At 39.1% G+C, this 18,271-nt stretch overlaps 1 protein-coding gene across 2 annotated transcripts in view; it reads left to right on the forward strand.

The window, feature by feature from the left end:
* Positions 1 to 18,271, forward strand: part of LOC138053027 (PH-interacting protein-like) — a 44,446-nt gene that overhangs the window by 11,088 nt on the left and 15,087 nt on the right. For both annotated transcript variants that reach the window (XR_011133198.1, XM_068899701.1), the window contains exons 11-30: positions 3,018 to 3,046; positions 3,176 to 3,247; positions 3,343 to 3,413; positions 3,811 to 3,911; positions 4,711 to 4,751; positions 5,059 to 5,157; positions 5,406 to 5,457; positions 6,024 to 6,125; positions 7,457 to 7,523; positions 7,749 to 7,816; positions 7,926 to 8,054; positions 8,550 to 8,627; positions 10,292 to 10,520; positions 12,490 to 12,703; positions 13,252 to 13,348; positions 13,493 to 13,728; positions 14,088 to 14,301; positions 16,165 to 16,287; positions 16,406 to 16,513; positions 17,435 to 17,507. Coding sequence is in view for 1 of the 2 variants with exons in the window: in XM_068899701.1 (XP_068755802.1) it covers positions 3,018 to 3,046; positions 3,176 to 3,247; positions 3,343 to 3,413; positions 3,811 to 3,911; positions 4,711 to 4,751; positions 5,059 to 5,157; positions 5,406 to 5,457; positions 6,024 to 6,125; positions 7,457 to 7,523; positions 7,749 to 7,816; positions 7,926 to 8,054; positions 8,550 to 8,627; positions 10,292 to 10,520; positions 12,490 to 12,703; positions 13,252 to 13,348; positions 13,493 to 13,728; positions 14,088 to 14,301; positions 16,165 to 16,287; positions 16,406 to 16,513; positions 17,435 to 17,507 (2,203 nt within the window). In the remaining variant the exon portion in view is untranslated. The remainder of the gene's footprint in view (positions 1 to 3,017; positions 3,047 to 3,175; positions 3,248 to 3,342; positions 3,414 to 3,810; positions 3,912 to 4,710; positions 4,752 to 5,058; positions 5,158 to 5,405; positions 5,458 to 6,023; positions 6,126 to 7,456; positions 7,524 to 7,748; positions 7,817 to 7,925; positions 8,055 to 8,549; positions 8,628 to 10,291; positions 10,521 to 12,489; positions 12,704 to 13,251; positions 13,349 to 13,492; positions 13,729 to 14,087; positions 14,302 to 16,164; positions 16,288 to 16,405; positions 16,514 to 17,434; positions 17,508 to 18,271) is intronic.

Raw genomic sequence — 18,271 nt, forward strand, 5'->3', positions numbered from 1 at the left:
CAGGTTTCATTCTTTGAAAAACAAAAACCGGCTAGATTGCAGAATACCCGGCCCACTAATTTACATGTCATTGAATAAGAATAAACTTTATTGTTTTCCGACTCGTTCTTACAATAGGCCCTAACAATTTGGCCGGGTATTCTGCAATTGCTCCTCTTTAGGAAAATTAACATATACATGTATTAGTTTGGAAGATATACATGGTCGTATTGGGATGGTAAAAAGGGAGTTTGATGACTTGAGAAAAACGCAAACCCTTTAAGTATGCTCTCACTCACTCGCGCCTCTGAAAGTAAGACATGACATATTAGTGGCAAATCAATATCAAACTATCAAACTTTTATTTTCATAATAACTCAAAGGGTTTATACTGTGACGGTTTCAAAATACACGTAGAAAGGTAGGTTGACGAGGTAAAAAAAATTAAAATTGCTAAGATCAAAAACACCCTAGAAAGCATCCAATTAAAGTACACTTATGGGGAGGCATTTCGAAATGGGGTCCGACTAAGCTGACTATTTCGAGGGAATTATGGATGCTGACTTCTACATCAGCGAAATTCTGTCAAAAGGACTTCTCCCCTTCATTCGCGAAACCTTTCCAGACGGTCATCGTTTCCAACAGGACAACGACCCGAAACATACTAGCCGCATAGCACGCAAATTCATGGAAGAGAATGACATTAACTGGTGGAAGACGCCTCTGGAGTCTCCTGGCCTAAACCCTATCGAGCTCTTATGGCATGAACTGAAGCATTTTCTCCGCAACATCATCAAGCCGAGAACGAAAGAAGAGTTGATCAAGGGAATCTCCAGATTCTGGAATGAGCGAGTCGATGCTGTCAAATGCTCCAGATACATAGGCCATCTCCAAACGGTGATTCCCATAGTAGCTGCGCGCCAGGGAAAAGCTTCAGGACATAAGTGAATTCACAGATTTAAAGAGAAAAGCTGTTTTTATTAACAACGGCTCCTTTAGGAGCCATCATATCAAATAAAAGTCATGACCAACTCACAAATACATGTAATAAATAATGATATTTTTTACTAAATACGGTAAGGTTAAGCTGTGTGTTTGCATTAATACAAAATAATTTATAAGGTTTTTAAGCCAGATACAGTATGAAACCGCGGATGTTTCTCCTGCAACAAACAAAAGTTCAGCGTTTTGGTTGTTTGATAGTAATCAGAAATTTGAAAATCCTAAAGTAATCTAGGACAATTTGGTAACTAAAGAAGTGTTTATTTTTGTAAGGGAATAAACAAACAAGGCCGCGCTCATTTGATCGAACTTTCATTTTAATAATTTGTTAAAATTTCGGACAACTCGAGCGAGTCATTACGGAATAGTTAGGTTCAACGAAACAGTGTTTGTAAATCTGAAATTAACATACATGCGGTAATTTGACAAATGCAAAATTTGCAATTATTCTACTCTATAGATAAGAATAAAATTTCGCAACAAAGGCACTCAATATAGCTAAATTGTCGGGTAGATCACGCTCTCGATTAGAAGCCTACAAAGTAAACTTCAAATACCGCTCCGGTCAGATGGTGTCAAAGACTGTTTACAATCCGTGTGATTGTTGAGTATGCTTCGATCATACGGCGGAAGAATAATTACATGTACATGTGTCTCCTTCGCAATCGCACAGAATAGTGTCGTTCGTTATGATGTTTTCTCCATTTCAGCAACCGGATTCGAAAGAGGACTAAACTCGCTCGGTTTTTTGCGTTATTCCGGAACAAAATTCTCCGAGAAAATTTTGGCAGGCTTTTCTTTCATTCATATTCCCAGTTGTGCTTGTGCTATTAATCTATCGAGGAATCAGTCAAGCAACCAGCTCATTAAATTCTCGATTCCTGCGACTCGATTCTCGACTCGATTCTCGATTGTCGTTCCTCGTTCCTCGCAAGAATTGAGGATCAAGGATCGAGTTGAGAATCGAGACTCGAAAGAGACTGTCAACTTACTTTTGCTCGGTACTGTAGATAAGTCTGTCAAGGGTAGTAAATTGGATAATGAAAGCAAATGCATGTAAAATGGTCCTGAAAGAAGCATGTGATGATGATGATGATGTTGATGATGATGATGATGATGATGATGATGATGATGATGATGATGATGATGATGATGATGATGATGATGATAATGATAACTACAATAATGATAATAATATTAATAACAAGAACAAGGAGCAAGAGAAGGTTGAAATCTATCAAGACCTTAAGTGAGAAATTTGGCGTATGTGGAACTGTCACGAAACATTGTGGCTTTTGGGACTGTTCCTAAGGGGCTACTTAAAGGTCTTGAGACTTCAAAAATGACAAGTGCATTCAATCTGTTACAGAAAGCGTGTCTGCTAGGCTCTGCAAGAATACTCAGGAAAGTCTTGGATATTTAATTGAACTGAGTGGTTAATGTTAAAAGTGAAATGGTGAAGGGTTTCCCAACAGTCTGGACACCTCGGGTCTCGGGAGGAGACCAGATGCCCATGTGGACTTTCAGCTGACAGAGAACGCTGTTATAAATCAATAATAATAATAATGATAATGATGAACTTTATTTAAGTGTCACCTGTACATGTATTTAGGGCTGAGGAGCTAATTTGCGACATTGTGCACAGAAATCAAATCAGAGCAAATCAAACAACTTATATCAAATTGTTGGTTGGTTTTTGAGGAGAGGGGAAAACCAGACCTACCCAGAGAAAAACCTCTCGAAGCAGAGTAGAGAACCAACAATTCAACCCATGTATGTGACACCAAGTCTGACACATCTAGACCTTGCACAGCTGCTGATATTTTTCTTGCATTTGTATTTACTAGTTATTTTAAATATTGTGCATTTGACAGACTAAGTCAAGTGGAAAAAGGACTGCTCATAGTCTACTTATTGCTGAGATAGCCAGTTCCAGTTGACCACTGTGAAACTCCACATTGCGTTTTGCCAGTGGCATTAATAATAATAATTATGCGTACTAATAATTTAACACAATGTTCTTTTATTTTCTACAGTTCTGTCCGTCCCCTTTAAATGAATCCAGGTGAGCAAAACAGTTTTTAAAAAAATACACATTACCTAAAATAAACTTAGAAGAAAACATGGAATATCTTGAGGAGTAGGATGGGGACATTTGTCTTCATTTGGGTGTATTGTTTGTGCATTTTCGTAGATATCTGGTGTCAACTGGTGGAGACGGGACAGTTTGCTTTTGGAAATGGGACTTAAACACCTTAACATTTGAGTGAGTACTTCGTCTAGTACATGTAAATGAGTGCTTGACTGGTTGGTTAATTAAATGATTGATTGATAATTGTTTATTGATAATATTTGCTGCAGTTTGAAGCCTATAAGATTCATTGAGAAGTCACGGCCTGGTACTCAGATGGTATGCTCGTCATTCAGCCCAGGTAAGAATGCCTTTTTTGACATAATTCTTATTTACCTTTAAATTAAATACATGGGGAAATAATTTGATATGCAATTTGTGAAACATGTCAGCCATTCAATCTTCATTTTCCTGAGTTGTTTCAGTTATTGCCTTTACAGGACAACCAGTGCGCAAAACAGAATTAAGTTGTATTAATTCACATAAGTTACCGGTAACTAACAACATGTTTCTGACCAATAAGCTCCCGGCCGATATTATCAGAGTTCTTAAGTTACTTTGCAATATACTGACAACACCTTTTAAAGGAGTACAGCTGACCATCACTCAGGTGACCAAATTCCATTAAAATGTCTCTCTCTCTCTCTCTGGATTAAGTCAATTATTGTTGCAATCAAATGTGTTTCTTGTCTCTATAGGAGGAAGCTTTCTGGTGTCTGGAAGCACAGATCATATCATTAGAATCTACCAAATGGCCCCAGGACCACCTGAGAGAATTGCTGAGTTAGATGTGCACAACGTAAGCTCCTTGTTTTTGCTGACTATTATTTTACTGTGCATTATTAATAGTTTATGGATATTAACATAAACTTACAAAACAAGCTGGCCAGTTAATAGGAAGAAAAACACAGAGCAGACACAGTCGTGTCGTTAGGGGGCTTGATGTTGGTGTCAATACGTATCTTGCTCTGATGACTAGCATGATTTGTCTGTGTCTGTTTAGAATTCACTTCCACCAAACTTTCTGAATTGTTAAAGGATTTCCTCCTGCCAGTTGGTTTGTTAACTTTGTGTTTGTACATGTACAGTAGGTTCATATACACAGCTCTACAACCTGCAAGCTGAAATACCAATGTATTTGTACAAGTGTGTAGACACACACACAAATAATTTCATTAACCCATTGACACCGCAAACAGCCTAGGATGCCCCCAGATGATGAGTAAAATTGTCTGATGTTAGACAGAGTAAAATCTGCCAAGTCTCATTTCCAGAAGTCAATGGGTTTATGTAGAGACACTCACTTGACTCTTGAGCATACAGATGTACAAAGATGTAGGCGGACCTTGCAGATGTGAATTAAGTTAAAGCTTTGACTGCCACCTTATTTCTACGTCCTTAGTATTGGTACACAAATGACATCCTTATAATGTTTAATACTTATGTACAAGTACATTCTTAATCTGTTGTATATTCAAAGTAACAAATTATTATATTTTTTGGTTTGTACGTGTGTAACTCAAAACTAAAATTGTTATCATTTTCATGTTATGCTTGCTATGTGACCAATGAATTTGTGTTTATTTCTTCTTGTATAGGATCATGTGGACAGTATTCAGTTTAGTCATAAAGGAGACAGGTATCGTTTTCACTATAATCTTTATCAACAAGGCAATGTGATATAGTATTATTGTACACCCACTTTTTAAGTTCCAGTGAAAGTTCCAGTGTTCGGAATGAAAGGGAAAAGGTTTTTGACAGTTTCAATGTCATAAGAATTATTTCATATCAGTTTAATTTCTCTTGTGTGTCAGAAATACCAGACAAAGGAAAATTTGAACTATTTTTTATCAGGATTAATTCCTACCAGTATTGTGCCTTTTGCTACTGTCATATACCAGACAGAAGTCAAAATACCTGGTTTTTATCATTCCTGTTTGTATCAGGTTTCTAAGCGGCTCAAGAGATGGCACAGCAAGAATCTGGTATTTTCACAGATCGGCTTGGAAACACATTTTGGTTGATGTCAGTAAACGACTTCCTGAGTATGTGCTGTTGTTTGAGATTGTTCATCATTTTTAAACCAATGATTTTGTATGTTACATTGTTCCTGATTATAGTAATGCATGTAAAACCGGGAAAAGAAAAGTTAACTGACACCATGAAAAGTTTAACAATAAATTCAACAATAAATTACTGGTTTATAGTCAGGGAGTTATGATGTTTGTAAATTCAAACTTAAAGAGTTGTGATTTAGGAGTCAACTTGACTTTCTTGGAAATTTTTGTTTCAGTTCACCCATGGTAGAGGAATCTGTAAGAGCTCTTAAACCAAGAGTTACCATGGTGAGATTTTGTGGCGTTTTAACTTTATTTGTTAGTAAGAAGTCAGGAACCACAAAGGTAGACCTACACAATTTGTACTTGATAGATTTTTCTCATACTGTGTATTTGGTAAGAGAAATTTATTACAGTAACTATGTGGTTTTCAAAATTTGACAGAAAAAAAAAAACTAGGGCACCAATTAAGTTACTGTAGTTTTCAAGATATTTTCCAAAAACATCTTGTTTTAGCTAGTGTCTTAGCAGTGCTTTGCTGTTTCTATGACAACAGTTGGAGACTTGCAGACACCTGAATATACTGCTATGAACTATTGTAGTAGTAGTCAAGTACAATTTGAAATATCTCCCTACTGAATAAACAGTGTTGTAATCCTTTCTATTGGAAGCCCAGGCTTTCATGCCTCCAAGTTATAATTGTGAACAGGTGACCTAAAAAAAAAAAAAAAAGAAAAAAACAGGTAACCAGCTTCAAGGCTGACTACACAGACATCCAATATTTCAAATAACTGTGCTTTTTTTGCAAATGGTTGTTAAGTGTGTTAAACTGGACATCTTGTTTACTTTGTTAGGTTGGCTGGGACCTTTGGGATCAGCATGTTGTGACAGCTGTGAATGACAACACTTTAAAAGTCTGGGAAGCAGCAACTGGAATTCTCTCTCTTGTGTTATCTGTAAGCAGCATTGAGTTGTCTGTAAGGAGCATGTCTTGCAGTGTGTCACACTGTGAAATTGCATTACTGGTGACTGAAAAAACTGCTAAATGCTCCCTCTTTCTGCCACACTCATAAACAAGCACGAGGAATCCGACGCATGTGCAAATATAACAGAACCACTGACAACATTTGACCGCAGTCGCTCCTACAGTAGTTGTTGACCCAGTTAAATTTAATTGAACCTCATACACTGAAAAGGTGGTTAAATGTAATTAGTATAAAATACACAGGTGATTATACAAAATCGCGCGCTCTCATTGGCTCGCTATCTCGGATTATCTGCCAAATAATCACCTCGACGGACAAAATGGCTGCCAGTAATCGTTTTGCCACTGTAAGTGAAGATGATTTCGCGTTGAAATGTTTTTTTTTTCTCTTTTTTGAAACAATCACCTGTGTATTTATACTAAAACAATTATTTGCCTCAGGCTCAGTGATTATAGGTGAATATTCACCTTGACTTCGTCTCGGTGAATATTCACTGATAATCACTTCGCCTTCGGCGAATAATTGTTAATTAATGGCAGCAGTTATCCCTATTAATTGCAGCTGGGAGACAATTATGAAGCCCTCAGATGTGGTGTCCCAAATTTTGCTTGTGCAATTAGTGACCTTCAGATTGGAGTATGAGGACGACTATGACTACAAGTTTTGTGCACTGGGCATGAACAGTACGTTTTAAGAACGAAAAGTTTTTAATTGCATGTGCTCAGAACTGAGAACCCGTACTCCAATCTGAAGGTCGCTATTATCAGAAGTTTCACTGTTGCCTCCCCTTCTAGTTAACACTACATGCATGCGTTTTGGGAAATGTCACTGACAGGTCCTCCCTGGGCCTGCTTGTAGGGTGGTCATGGGAATGCCCATTCTTGTTCAGGTACCCCATTAGGTTCTGATGTTACCCTGGCTCCACCACTTTTGTCAGGCAGTAGCATCCAAGCTAATCTGTTGTTGACAAATGAAACAAAATAAAAATTAGATAAATGAACAAAAAAAATAAGCAAAAGATGTCAAAAGAAATCTGTGTGTATGATGATATGTACATGTATTATTTACAATAATTATCAGAAATAACTGGTGTATAAAATATACTGGAGTGGATATGTCCATTTACAGCTTTTGAATTGCAGGACAAAATTGAGGGTAATGTTAATTTAAATCAAGGGAATTTTCAAATACCAATAACTATTAAGCCTTTCTTTTGTTTTGTTTTTGGTTCCTTCATGAATTAATGGTGAGTTTATACAATAAAAATACTTTTAGTAACATAATGTTTGTTTAATTTTTAGGGTCATCAGGATGAAGTTTTTGTTTTAGAGGCACATCCTACTGATCCCCACATTCTCCTTAGTGCTGGTAAAAAAATTCAAATATTCCAAAAATATATAAATTTGAGCTATTTTGTTCTGTTCTACATGTTCTTTGGAATGTAATATGGAAGTGAGCCATGTGCAACTTAACAATGCATTTTGTTATATGTGTTATACATGAATTGGATGAAATTTTTCCCTTCCAAGTGTTGTTGTTATTTTTTTATTGACATGAATTTAATGCAAGTACGTTCTGTGATTTTCCTATTAGGTCACGATGGATATGTTATTTTGTGGGATCTAAGAATCGGAGAAAAAATTGTCAGTTTTTACAATTCTGTAAGTACCAAAATTTATCATTGTATCACACCAGACATCATCATCTCATCTTTTCAGTTTTGACCACAGAAAAGTGATCATGTCTTTTGACAATGAACTGTCTTTTCAGCTTGAGGGACAGGGCCATGGAGCAGTGTTTGACTGCAAGTTCTCCTCTGATGGTCTCAAGTTTGCATGTACAGACAGTCATGGTCATTTATGTATCTTTGGGTATGGCTCCAGTGATCGATACAACCAGGTTAGGTCTTGTTCAGCTCTGCTTCGTGTTATCTTAAGTGTGTGATAAACTAAATTTAAGGATTTAGTTGTTTTTCGTTGTACAGGTTTTACAGGTTTAGTGTTAATAGTGTTTTGTTTTCTTTATTTTGCCCTAGCGGCGAGTTATTACACTGAATATTGCTGATATTCTTCATGTAGTTTTTTGTACTCTTAGTAAGACCTGTAACCAAAGTATAGAGTAGGGCGTGAGCCAAGAAAAGGATGCAAGCCAACCTCAGTGGCTACCTTTTTTGCTTCATGTCATGCTGGGCAGAACTGTACTCTTGTCAAGTCCTGGCAAAGCTCTGAAAAAACTTTCTTGCAACAATGAATTGAGAGCAGCTTTACCTTCTGCTCACACTATAAGTGCAAGTTGTTATAGTTAATATCATGTGTTTCAGGAAGTCTTTTCTATTATGCTGATATTTCTTGTAATTTTTCCAACATCCTGCACATATTTTTCCATCATCATTAGGTTCCAAGTGAGCAGTTTTTTCATACAGACTACAGGCCTCTAATAAGGGATTCTAACAACTATGTTCTGGATGAGCAGGTAGGTGTACTGTGTATAAATTATAATAAATAATTATAGGGTTAGTATTTGCTTGGTATAATGAATTGTAGAGAATATATGAACATCACATGTTGGAACTAAAGATGTGAAACGATTTTCTATTCTTATTTTTCTTTGGATTTCAAAACTATGTCTTAAAACTAAACACTAAGCGACCAAACTACTTTCAATAGGGTGGCTAGTCACCCCCCATTTTGGCTTCTTTTTTTTTTCTATTTGTCTGCTTTTTAGTGTATTTTCGTTTTTGCTGGAACAGATACTGTTTACCTGACATGAACCTTTTTTTTAATGCAAAACATAAACAAGGTCGAAATGGCAACCTAAACTATCTGGACTTTTGTCAGAGTATATACTTCTATTCTTTCAATTTAAAATCCCCCCTTAAAATGTTCCTAGATCTGCCACTGGTTAAGCAAACATGCTTAAAAAATCTGAAGAAAAAAGGAAGTGATTTTTTTTAAATCACAGGGGCACTTAAAAGTTTGTTGAAAGTCAGTCTGCAATCATCTGCCTGCCACCTGATTTGGTTGAATGAGCACCTGAATTTGGTGCATGTTCAATAAACCCTACACAGACCAACACATGGGCTCGTAAAATAGTAATGTTGAGTAGACAGCTCTAATCGTGATCTCTGCAAACAATAAGACTTTCTAGTGTTCCCAAAGGGATGATAACCTTTAAGTTAACCCTTAAACCTTGGGGTCAGTTTCAAAAGTGGTTACTCATTGACGCTGTACTTTGGGCATTAAGGCTAGTTTACACATGCGACACACGCATACTGTCCAGCTGTTTTGAGAAAGGTTGTCCGAAAGAAACATTAAAGTTTATGTGACAATGTCGAAAGAGCATTATGGTATACTGTCAGTCAATTTGAGACAACGAAAACATGATGGCAGTGCTATCGAAAACGTCTCCTAGAAATATATGAGTGAGTTTCAAAACTCAGTCAAATGATCCAGGCCATGAATTAGCAACAAAGGGGGTTTGCATTCACAGAGAAGGAAGATTGTGACGACTTTAACCTTACTTATTTTATGTCATGTTTCGCAGAGAAAGTTTGAAAGTTGTATACAATAATCGTGGCGCACGTGCAGAGCCATTGTTTTTGCTAATGTGTTTTGGTAGCGTGCTGGCAGGAGAGAGCTTCAACATAAGTCTTTTGGCACTGTTGCGAACGCTCTTACGCTTTTGGACAACCTTTCTCGAAACAACTGTAAGCACAAGCAACATACGCAGATGCAGTAGCGTTTTGGTAATTGGTACCCTTCATTAGAACAAAAGACACTTATTATCAACAAAATAATGCGCCTGCTTATGCTTATGCTTGCATCGTATGTGCAAACCAGCCTTTAGAACTTCACACTATAATGTGCCAGGGGAGTTGTTGTTTTGTCTTTGCTGCACCAATGCCTCTCTGGTCCTTAAAAAAAACACAAAGGAGAAAGTGGTGCCTTAAAAATCACCTTTAAGCAATTTTACTGCAACAGGTCTTTTTGTAAATTGTAGGTGTACTGAATTCCAGGCATTGTCGTAACCTTGCCTGCAAGGCAAAGGTACCTTGTAAGAAGCCAAACTAAAGGTCTTTTCGTTGAAATGTCTTAGACAATTTTTTAACATCTCCTTTATCATTTTTTCCCTTTCAGACACAGACAGATCCTCACCTCATGCCGCCCCCTTTCCTGGTTGATGTTGACGGCAATCCACACCCTCTTCACTTTCAACAGCTGGTGCCAGGCCATGGCAGTAATGTACGTGGCCCACCTAGACCAGTTCCTCAGCCTCCACCGACACCAAGAGAAAACGTTCCTCCTCTTCTTGCTGAAATAGAAGCCGCAGAGGCAGCCCAGGCACAGGGACGACTGATCATTCCAGGTTTGTTAGAAAACCAAAAAGGTTATTTATAGAATTCTAGAGTTCACCTTTCCACCAGGAAACGTGATTGAGTGATATTTTAAGGACGATGCCTACTATTGTTTATGCGCATACACTCTGCGCATCTCCAGATACTCGGGTTTTCTATTGGTGATGCTTACTAATGCAGGGATATTTTTGCGCAATTTAAAACTATGCAGAGAAAGTAGATCTTCGTAAGTACGTTTGGTATCCAAAACGAAAATTAGGGATAACCATGCATTCTGTAGAGATAATTAAGCTTCAATTTGAGAAAGAACGCCATACGTTGCTTTTTACAAATATTGTTCATGAATTATCTTTGAAAAATGGGCGGTTACCCCCAATTTTCTTTTTGGATTTCAATAACACTTGTTAAGATTTAACCTTTCCTGCATAATTATAAATCGGGGCAAAAATACCTTTGAATTAGTAGGCACCGTGCTTAACCGCACTGTTTGGTAATTGGTATTATTATGTCTCTCTGGTAGTATGTGGACTATGATTGGCCTTTTTAGCGGGCCATATTATGCAGTGCGGCCTGCTGGGTCCGCTGTACGGCCCACTAAATTTCAAACTTCCATAAAACATTCTCTAGCAATTTTTTCGTGTCATTTCTTCATTTCTGTTACATAAACTCATAAGACTGTTTGAATCTTGCGAGCAACTATTTCAAATAACCAAGAATGTTTCGTTTTTCGGCTTTTGACAAGGCAATCTTTACGGTAGTTAAACCTTCCGCTTGACTTTTACTAGTTTCCTTTCCCGCACGGCTGATTACCACAGAGATATGATAAATATCTTAGTAACCTCATTTTCTCGGCCCGTACTGTAAAATTACCTGTGCTTCGCGCGGGAAAAAACGCGGTCCGTAATTTTACAGTATCGACCTCGCACTCGGTTAGTAAGAGGTATGTTCTCATAATTATTAAGCCATAGGGCAAAGACTGAAAAGAAGAAAATAGCGAAACAAAGGCCAATCCAGAATTTAAGTAGGCAATAAGAGTGCATTTCACAAAAATTTGATGCCACCAATAGTCTATTTCACTCCGTTGTGTGTCTGGACGTTTAAAACTTCGGTTGTAGTTTTCGGTTAAGGTTACAATCAACAGGAAACATTTTTCAGTACTATGCTTGAGATATCTGTCAGTCTTGCTACTATGCTGGAGGTGTGCAGCTATCAATAACAAACATTGTGTTCTTATTAACCTCTTTTGTGCGTACCTCGTAAGTGTAAAATCTACTGGCCTAGATTTGCAGTTGCTATTTCCAGAGTGGTATAGTCTTTGAATTGTTGCGACTAAATTGACAGCTGCCTGTAAATTTAAAAGCAGGTTGTACTTGAATTTTAATGGTAATTAAAATTATCGCCAATTGATGAGCTTGGGGACTGGTGCCTTAAAAGTTAGCGGGAAGGGGCCTGTTGTGATCCAGGCACTGCAGGGTGGCTTCCCTGGCAACCCGCAGGCAGGAACCACCCTGAAGCAGCTGCTGACCGGCACCGTAACACTGGAACACGGTCCAGTGGGGAAAAAAAAACACTTTCCTGACCAGATATTTGCCTCCACGACCAAGCAGACTCGGGACGGGAAGGGTAAGGCTCAATGAATCCAAAATAAAGCAGGGGTTTCAATAGAAGCCGGTTACCGGCGGTATACCGCTGCCTGTTTTGCCTCACACCGCCGGCTAGTTTGCCTTGATTTTCACTAAAAATGCTTTCATAAACTTGTCAAACTGCCGCCTTCAATGGGATATCATGGACGGCTATTTCAGAAGTTATTGAAACCCCTGATAAAGGCGCGCCCATTTGGCGCGAAAAGGCCACATGCCGCATTGGCTTGAGATTAACCTTTCCTAAATTACATTTAGCTTCATAAAACAGCTCAACGCTGTTATCGTTAATACATGTAGGGGTCTCTTGAGTTGATTTCTTGGCCTTGTCTCATAACAGCTATTCAGTCTCCACCCGCGCATGGGCAAGGTCCAGTACCTCCGCTGCAGAGTCCAGGCGGAAGTCGTAATCAAGGCATGCGTCAGATGGGGGATGTGGAAGGAGTGCGGCTTGTTCATGGTAACGTACCTGTCATACAGGATGTGTCAGATGCTGATACTGCTGCCTGGAGAAACAGGAGAATTGTGCCTAACCGGAAACTTAGCGTGGCAAAGTAAGTTCAAAATTACAGGGAGGTAAAAAATAATAACGAGAAGTCGTTGTGTTTTGGGTTTTAGTATTTTAGTTCTTTTACTCGACGATGTCCAATTTCTGTAGTTAAGACGAAAAAGCTTTTGAACTCATTGGCATGAGGAATTTATCAGTTTGGCTTCGAGACATTAACGAGTTTTTAAATTCACAACCCGAACGTTTGACAGGGAAAATTAGGCCGAAACAAAACTTTTCAAAGTCAGGAAAAAGTCAGGGAATTTTTTTGTTACTGATTTGTGGCAACCCTGAGTGATTTCTTGGTAACCTCAATTTTATATTTTAGTGCTTTTTAGTTTGTTTATTTTTATTTTTTGGGTTTTTTTAGACGCAGTGCTTATTCGAGGGCTGCGCTTCATCTAGTACAGTAAATACGGTTCTACCTAACAGTGAGACGTTTTTGTGCCACTACATGCGAGAAAGGTCATATGAGTTGGCCGTTGCAGCCCTAATTTAACCAAAAAAGAAACATTGCAAACGTTATAAGCAGTAACGCTTTCATTTTACCCAAAGATACGACGAGGAGCGACGCCTCATGCAGGGAAGGGAGGAGATGCTTCACTATCTTAGAGAAAAGAAAAGACGAGCATTACCATCGACATCAAAGAGAGTAAGTAACTCTTGAAAGGGAGAAGTGATCCTCGCATGTATCTGGACAATTTCAGGCAATTGTCTCCTTACTCATGTCTTGTTTGCTACAAGCCTCGCAACCTTAAGTGCATTTCACTGATTCTGATTTTTAACTTTCATGCAGATAACAGTCCATGTCCCGGAGCCACGTCCTGTTCAAGAGAAAACCCAGCAAGCTGCGCGCCGTGCTTCAAATCGTCGGACAGCCGGGCAACACTCACGTGGAGTACGGCGACCTGCGTACTCCACCAGGGCTGCTGCCACATTAGATGTCGAGGAATCGGCAGAAGAGGAGGCAGCAGCCACGCCGAGTGACACTGAGGAGGAAGATGACGAAGAAGAATGGTCTGAAAGTAGCAGGTGAGGGAAGTTGTATCTGTTCTCGTGCTCTAGTTGCTGCTGCTCGGGTAGGTCGCAAAGTGGTTGAGGCATCTTCCACAGTTTCTTTCAAGCAAGAGCGAAACTCGCCTTTCCTCCTGGACGAATAAAAAATATGCCTGTTTGCAGTGTGTGTAACCTGACGCAGCTCGAAATGATGATGATAGTGTCTAAAAACGGGGCAAAAAAAAAATAATAATAAAATAAAATAATGCGTTTCCTAGCTCACTTCAGGGGCTAGTTTATTGAATCAACGAACTTTTTTTTTACTCCCCTGTTATTTTCTGTTCGTTTGTGAATTGTTTCGAGACTAAAAGCAATTTTTTCTTGTTTACACGAAGCGAGTCGAGTGAATACTCGGATTGGACTGAGGAAGTAGGATTGAGGACTCAACAACAAACGGAAAATCGTCGAACGCGACGGGTTTGTAGAGTGTTGAGCACATCCGAAGAGGAAACAACCGAGCCGGCTCAGCCAGGTCCCAGCTCACCACAGAGACAACCTAAAGTGAAGAAAGAAAGCAAAAAGAGCAAGAAACCAACAAAGAAAAAGAAGGTTAAGTTTCCGTTCTGTGATTCACAACTTCTGTTTTTTCTGCTTGATTGGTTTTGGGGAAAGAAGATCCACAGCTTGCATTTTTAACCGAGAGAACGAGTCAGGAAAGCTCCTGTTCAGTAACGCAGGCTTTGTTGTGGGTCTGCTTACCTCCAGCTATTCCGTTTTCCCAAGAGCTATATGGCTCTTGCATTTACTACCAGCTAAGGCTGTGCAATAGAAACAATTAAGGGCCTTGAAAGCTATATGAACTTCCGTTTAGGCTATTACATATATACATACCTTATTGACCACTCCCCATAGGGGCTTTTTGGGGCCAATGAAACAATCACGAGAGAACTGAACATTCAACGACAATTGTTGAGAACCCCAACTGGCCGGAGGCAAACCAGTTGGCTATTTACAAGTGCAGCTGAGAAGTTGAACCACGGACTACCAGGACCAAATTCAGCGAGTGGTTAGAATGTGTCTTGCACCCAGGATTCTCGGATCTCAAGGCAAGCGTCCTAACCGGCCTCATTGCCTCCGCTATTCAGGACATTAAGGTCTCATTATATCCCAAGAAACTGTAGTATAGACTGAATTTCTTTTCTTGTTAGTTAGAATTTTATATAGAATCGCATAACAAGGAGAATTATCGTCATCGGATTGGCCACCGAGGCGAGGTATTCAGAGTAAAATTGCGACTTGACAGCGAGGCTGACTGATATTGCTCCGTAGCAACGCCTTGCCTTACATAACAATGCAGGCAAAAGTTGGAAGGAATTATGTTTTCAAAGCAATTTTTTTTTCTGTTTACAATGCAAAAACCTGGCGGAAGTGAGAAAGAAGAGGAAGATTTTCCTTGTTTCGTTTTGTTTTGGCTGGCTCCTGTCTGTCGAGACAGCTCTTTGAAATGGCCTTTTTTAGCGTGTATTGATTACTGCAAGGTTCAGAAAAGGGAAATTAAACGGCTTCATTCTTGAAAAAGCTATGCAATTCAAGGAAAATATCACCACCTGACTCGTGAATTCAACATTAATTTAACTTGAATAACCGATATCGCACCGTGACATATCGATTTTTCGCGTGAAAATTAACGTGGAATTCCCTCGTCAGGTGGTGAATTTTCCTATGGTAATTGACTGATTGTAGCACCTGTTTTAGTTTTTATCCTCCTAGTATGAGCTGCATGTGCTACTTGCTTGTGCTACTTGGGAGTCTGCTAAACGGAACAATAGATAGATTTCAGTCACGTGATGAGACGGCCATGTCGGTTCACAAAACAATAGCAAATTATGGGGTCGTGTCGTTCCTCATTTAACGGGCTTCAGGATTGGCCAAAAGAACAATAGAACGAACAAAGATAGCAATAGACCTTATTCATAAATGGCAGTCACATTGATAATTCTTTTGTCCACGTGCAAATTAGCCTACCAAGCCTCATTTTAGAGCAAGAATTCTTTTCAATTCACTGTATGGTATCGAGGCTTGGTAGGCTAATTTGCACTTCGACAAAAGAATTATAAATTGACCGCCATTTATGAATAAGGTCTATGGATTTAGCACAGAAAACAATAGGAAGTACGACAGTACACTATACAGCCAATGAAATATAGTGTTCAACAAGAGGTACGACGGACCCTACCCAAATTATGGCTCATGTTTTGCATTATAATAGAGCCATATTCTACTATACTGTGCACCAACATGGCTGCTGTGACGTCACGTGAAATCCATCTATAGTCGGGCGAGCAGTAAATGAGAAATTCATGTTAGTTCATGAAATAAAGGCAAGTTGCATGTCCATTTTTTCCTTCTGTTGATTGTAAACAAACAAGACCAAAACCCCGTAACTTAAAATCTGAATTTGTTTATTTCTAGCCTTCCAAGAAGCCTAAAGCTGGGGACGAAGTGCAGGAGTTAATCACCCTTTACCAGCCTCCTGATTGGCTAATATGTACTGTCAACCGGATATCACCGTATGTCCCGCAAATAGGAGACGAGGTGAGGAGAATATGAGCAGTTCATAGAGGCTTTAATCTTTTTTGTGTGGAAAGCCTAATGAAGAAATTTCCATTTCGTATGATTGTTGTTTTGTACCTTATAAATTATTCCTTCACAGATTTATTATCTTCGGCAAGGCCATGAGCTTTACGTCAAAGAGGTGATGGCTACAAAATGTTACGAAATCAACCCAAAGAAACAGTGCTTCTACAAACTGAGATTGAAGGTCAGTCGCCACAATTTATCCGCTTTTTTTTGCATCATACCCCTACTTCGATTAGTTGTAAACACAAATGAATGAATGTCTAAAAATGCAAGTGATCTTTTCCCCAACTTAAACATCATACAGATAGTCCAGTTTCAAGCTCTCCATGACCGCTGAATAAAAACATTGAGGACGCATTTTGACAGGGTTAGCCTCCATCTGAAGTGAATATATTCACAAATTCAAGCGAGAAGATGACTTGTTTACTACTCTGTCTATTGTTTAGTTTCAAATTTCGGGCACCTTCCAGCCGATATTTGTGAATATGTTCACTTCAGATGGAGGGTAACCCTGTGAAAATGGGTCCTCAGTGTTTTTATTCAGCGGTCATGGAGTACTTGAAACTGGACTATAAACGTCACGAAGTGTCCCCTCATGCAAATGCAGCTCCGTAATTAAGGATAAACAGCTTATTAATAGTTATTATTATTATTATTATTATTATCAAAATTGCATCTCATGACTTGCCTTTTTTGGCTACGAGTGTGGTTCACAAGCTTAACGCTTTTCAGTAGCATAAGCATATCGTTACGTGACTAAGAGCAACTCCTGCATACTGCATTAGCCACATTGGAGGGAAGAAAGGTTGCATTCATCGGGATTTTCAAGTAATGCTCAAAGCTGAAAAAAGACCAGAGAATTGAGAAAAATAAGACACGTCAGGACTTCGGTAAAAATAGTTTGTGAGGACAAAGAGCGCCGCAAGAAGCGTTCCTGCGAAGGCCAAGCTCTTCGAAAGTCGCAAATATTTCTTGGCTTGAATAAAGTACAGACACACTATACAGAGAGAATTGTACGCCCTTGCACAATTAACCATTCCGTTAAATTCTATTAATAAAATAATATTTGAAGCAAAGTCAATTATTTTGCTGTGATTTACAGGGTGAAGAGTTATGCCGCATTGTAAGTTTACATTACTCAGTTGGTCCACCAACGCTGTGCTGTTTAAAGTTGGGTAAGGTTTAAATTTGTTTGGATCTTGGAGCGCCAGGGTTCGTGCTACTACGTTAGCTGGTACTTAATTCATGCTCTTCTTTGCTTTAAAAATGCACGTCTTGTGTTTTGACCCGCGTTACTTTCCCTGAGTGTGTTGTGTTTGCGTTACACACCCATGGTGTGTTGACTCGCGTTACGCACCCATGGTATGTTTTCCCCATCTACATGGCCCAGCACTCGGCAAAGTTCCTTTTTGACTTACGGCTTTTTCTGCTTAGGTGGCCTCATACATCTTAAGTTTTTTTAGACACATCACTGCCAAGCTGGCCACTTCTACTGGAGAGAGCACACTCACAAAGGACAGCCACAACACCGGGGACTTCATCCCCTACTCTTATCGAATAGTGTGTGGGTTCTTTAACGTCCCACAGGGAACTTATGAGCATAAAAGATATATGTGAGACGGGGCCTACGGTTTGTAGTCCTTATCGGAGAAGACTTGAAAGTCTGATCATTTGCAGATGAAATTACAAAGGCAGTACTTTATCCTCATTTATTTAAAGATCCTGAGTGTTGATCCGATCGGGGTTCGAACCCGCGACCTCCCACATGACAGCTCGATACTCAACCAACTGAGCCATCGGTGGTTTCTAATGAACGTTGTCTCGCGTGCGTTTCGCACTGTTTATAGAGAGATCAAACAACTTGTTTGCCAAAAAGTAAGGTAGCTTGTTAGATTTTAGGTCCTTTCTTGTCTGTTAGGTCCAGATATCGGGAACCTTC

Source organism: Montipora capricornis, chromosome 6, assembly GCF_036669925.1.
Source record: "Montipora capricornis isolate CH-2021 chromosome 6, ASM3666992v2, whole genome shotgun sequence".
NCBI classification, from domain to species: domain Eukaryota; kingdom Metazoa; phylum Cnidaria; class Anthozoa; order Scleractinia; family Acroporidae; genus Montipora; species Montipora capricornis.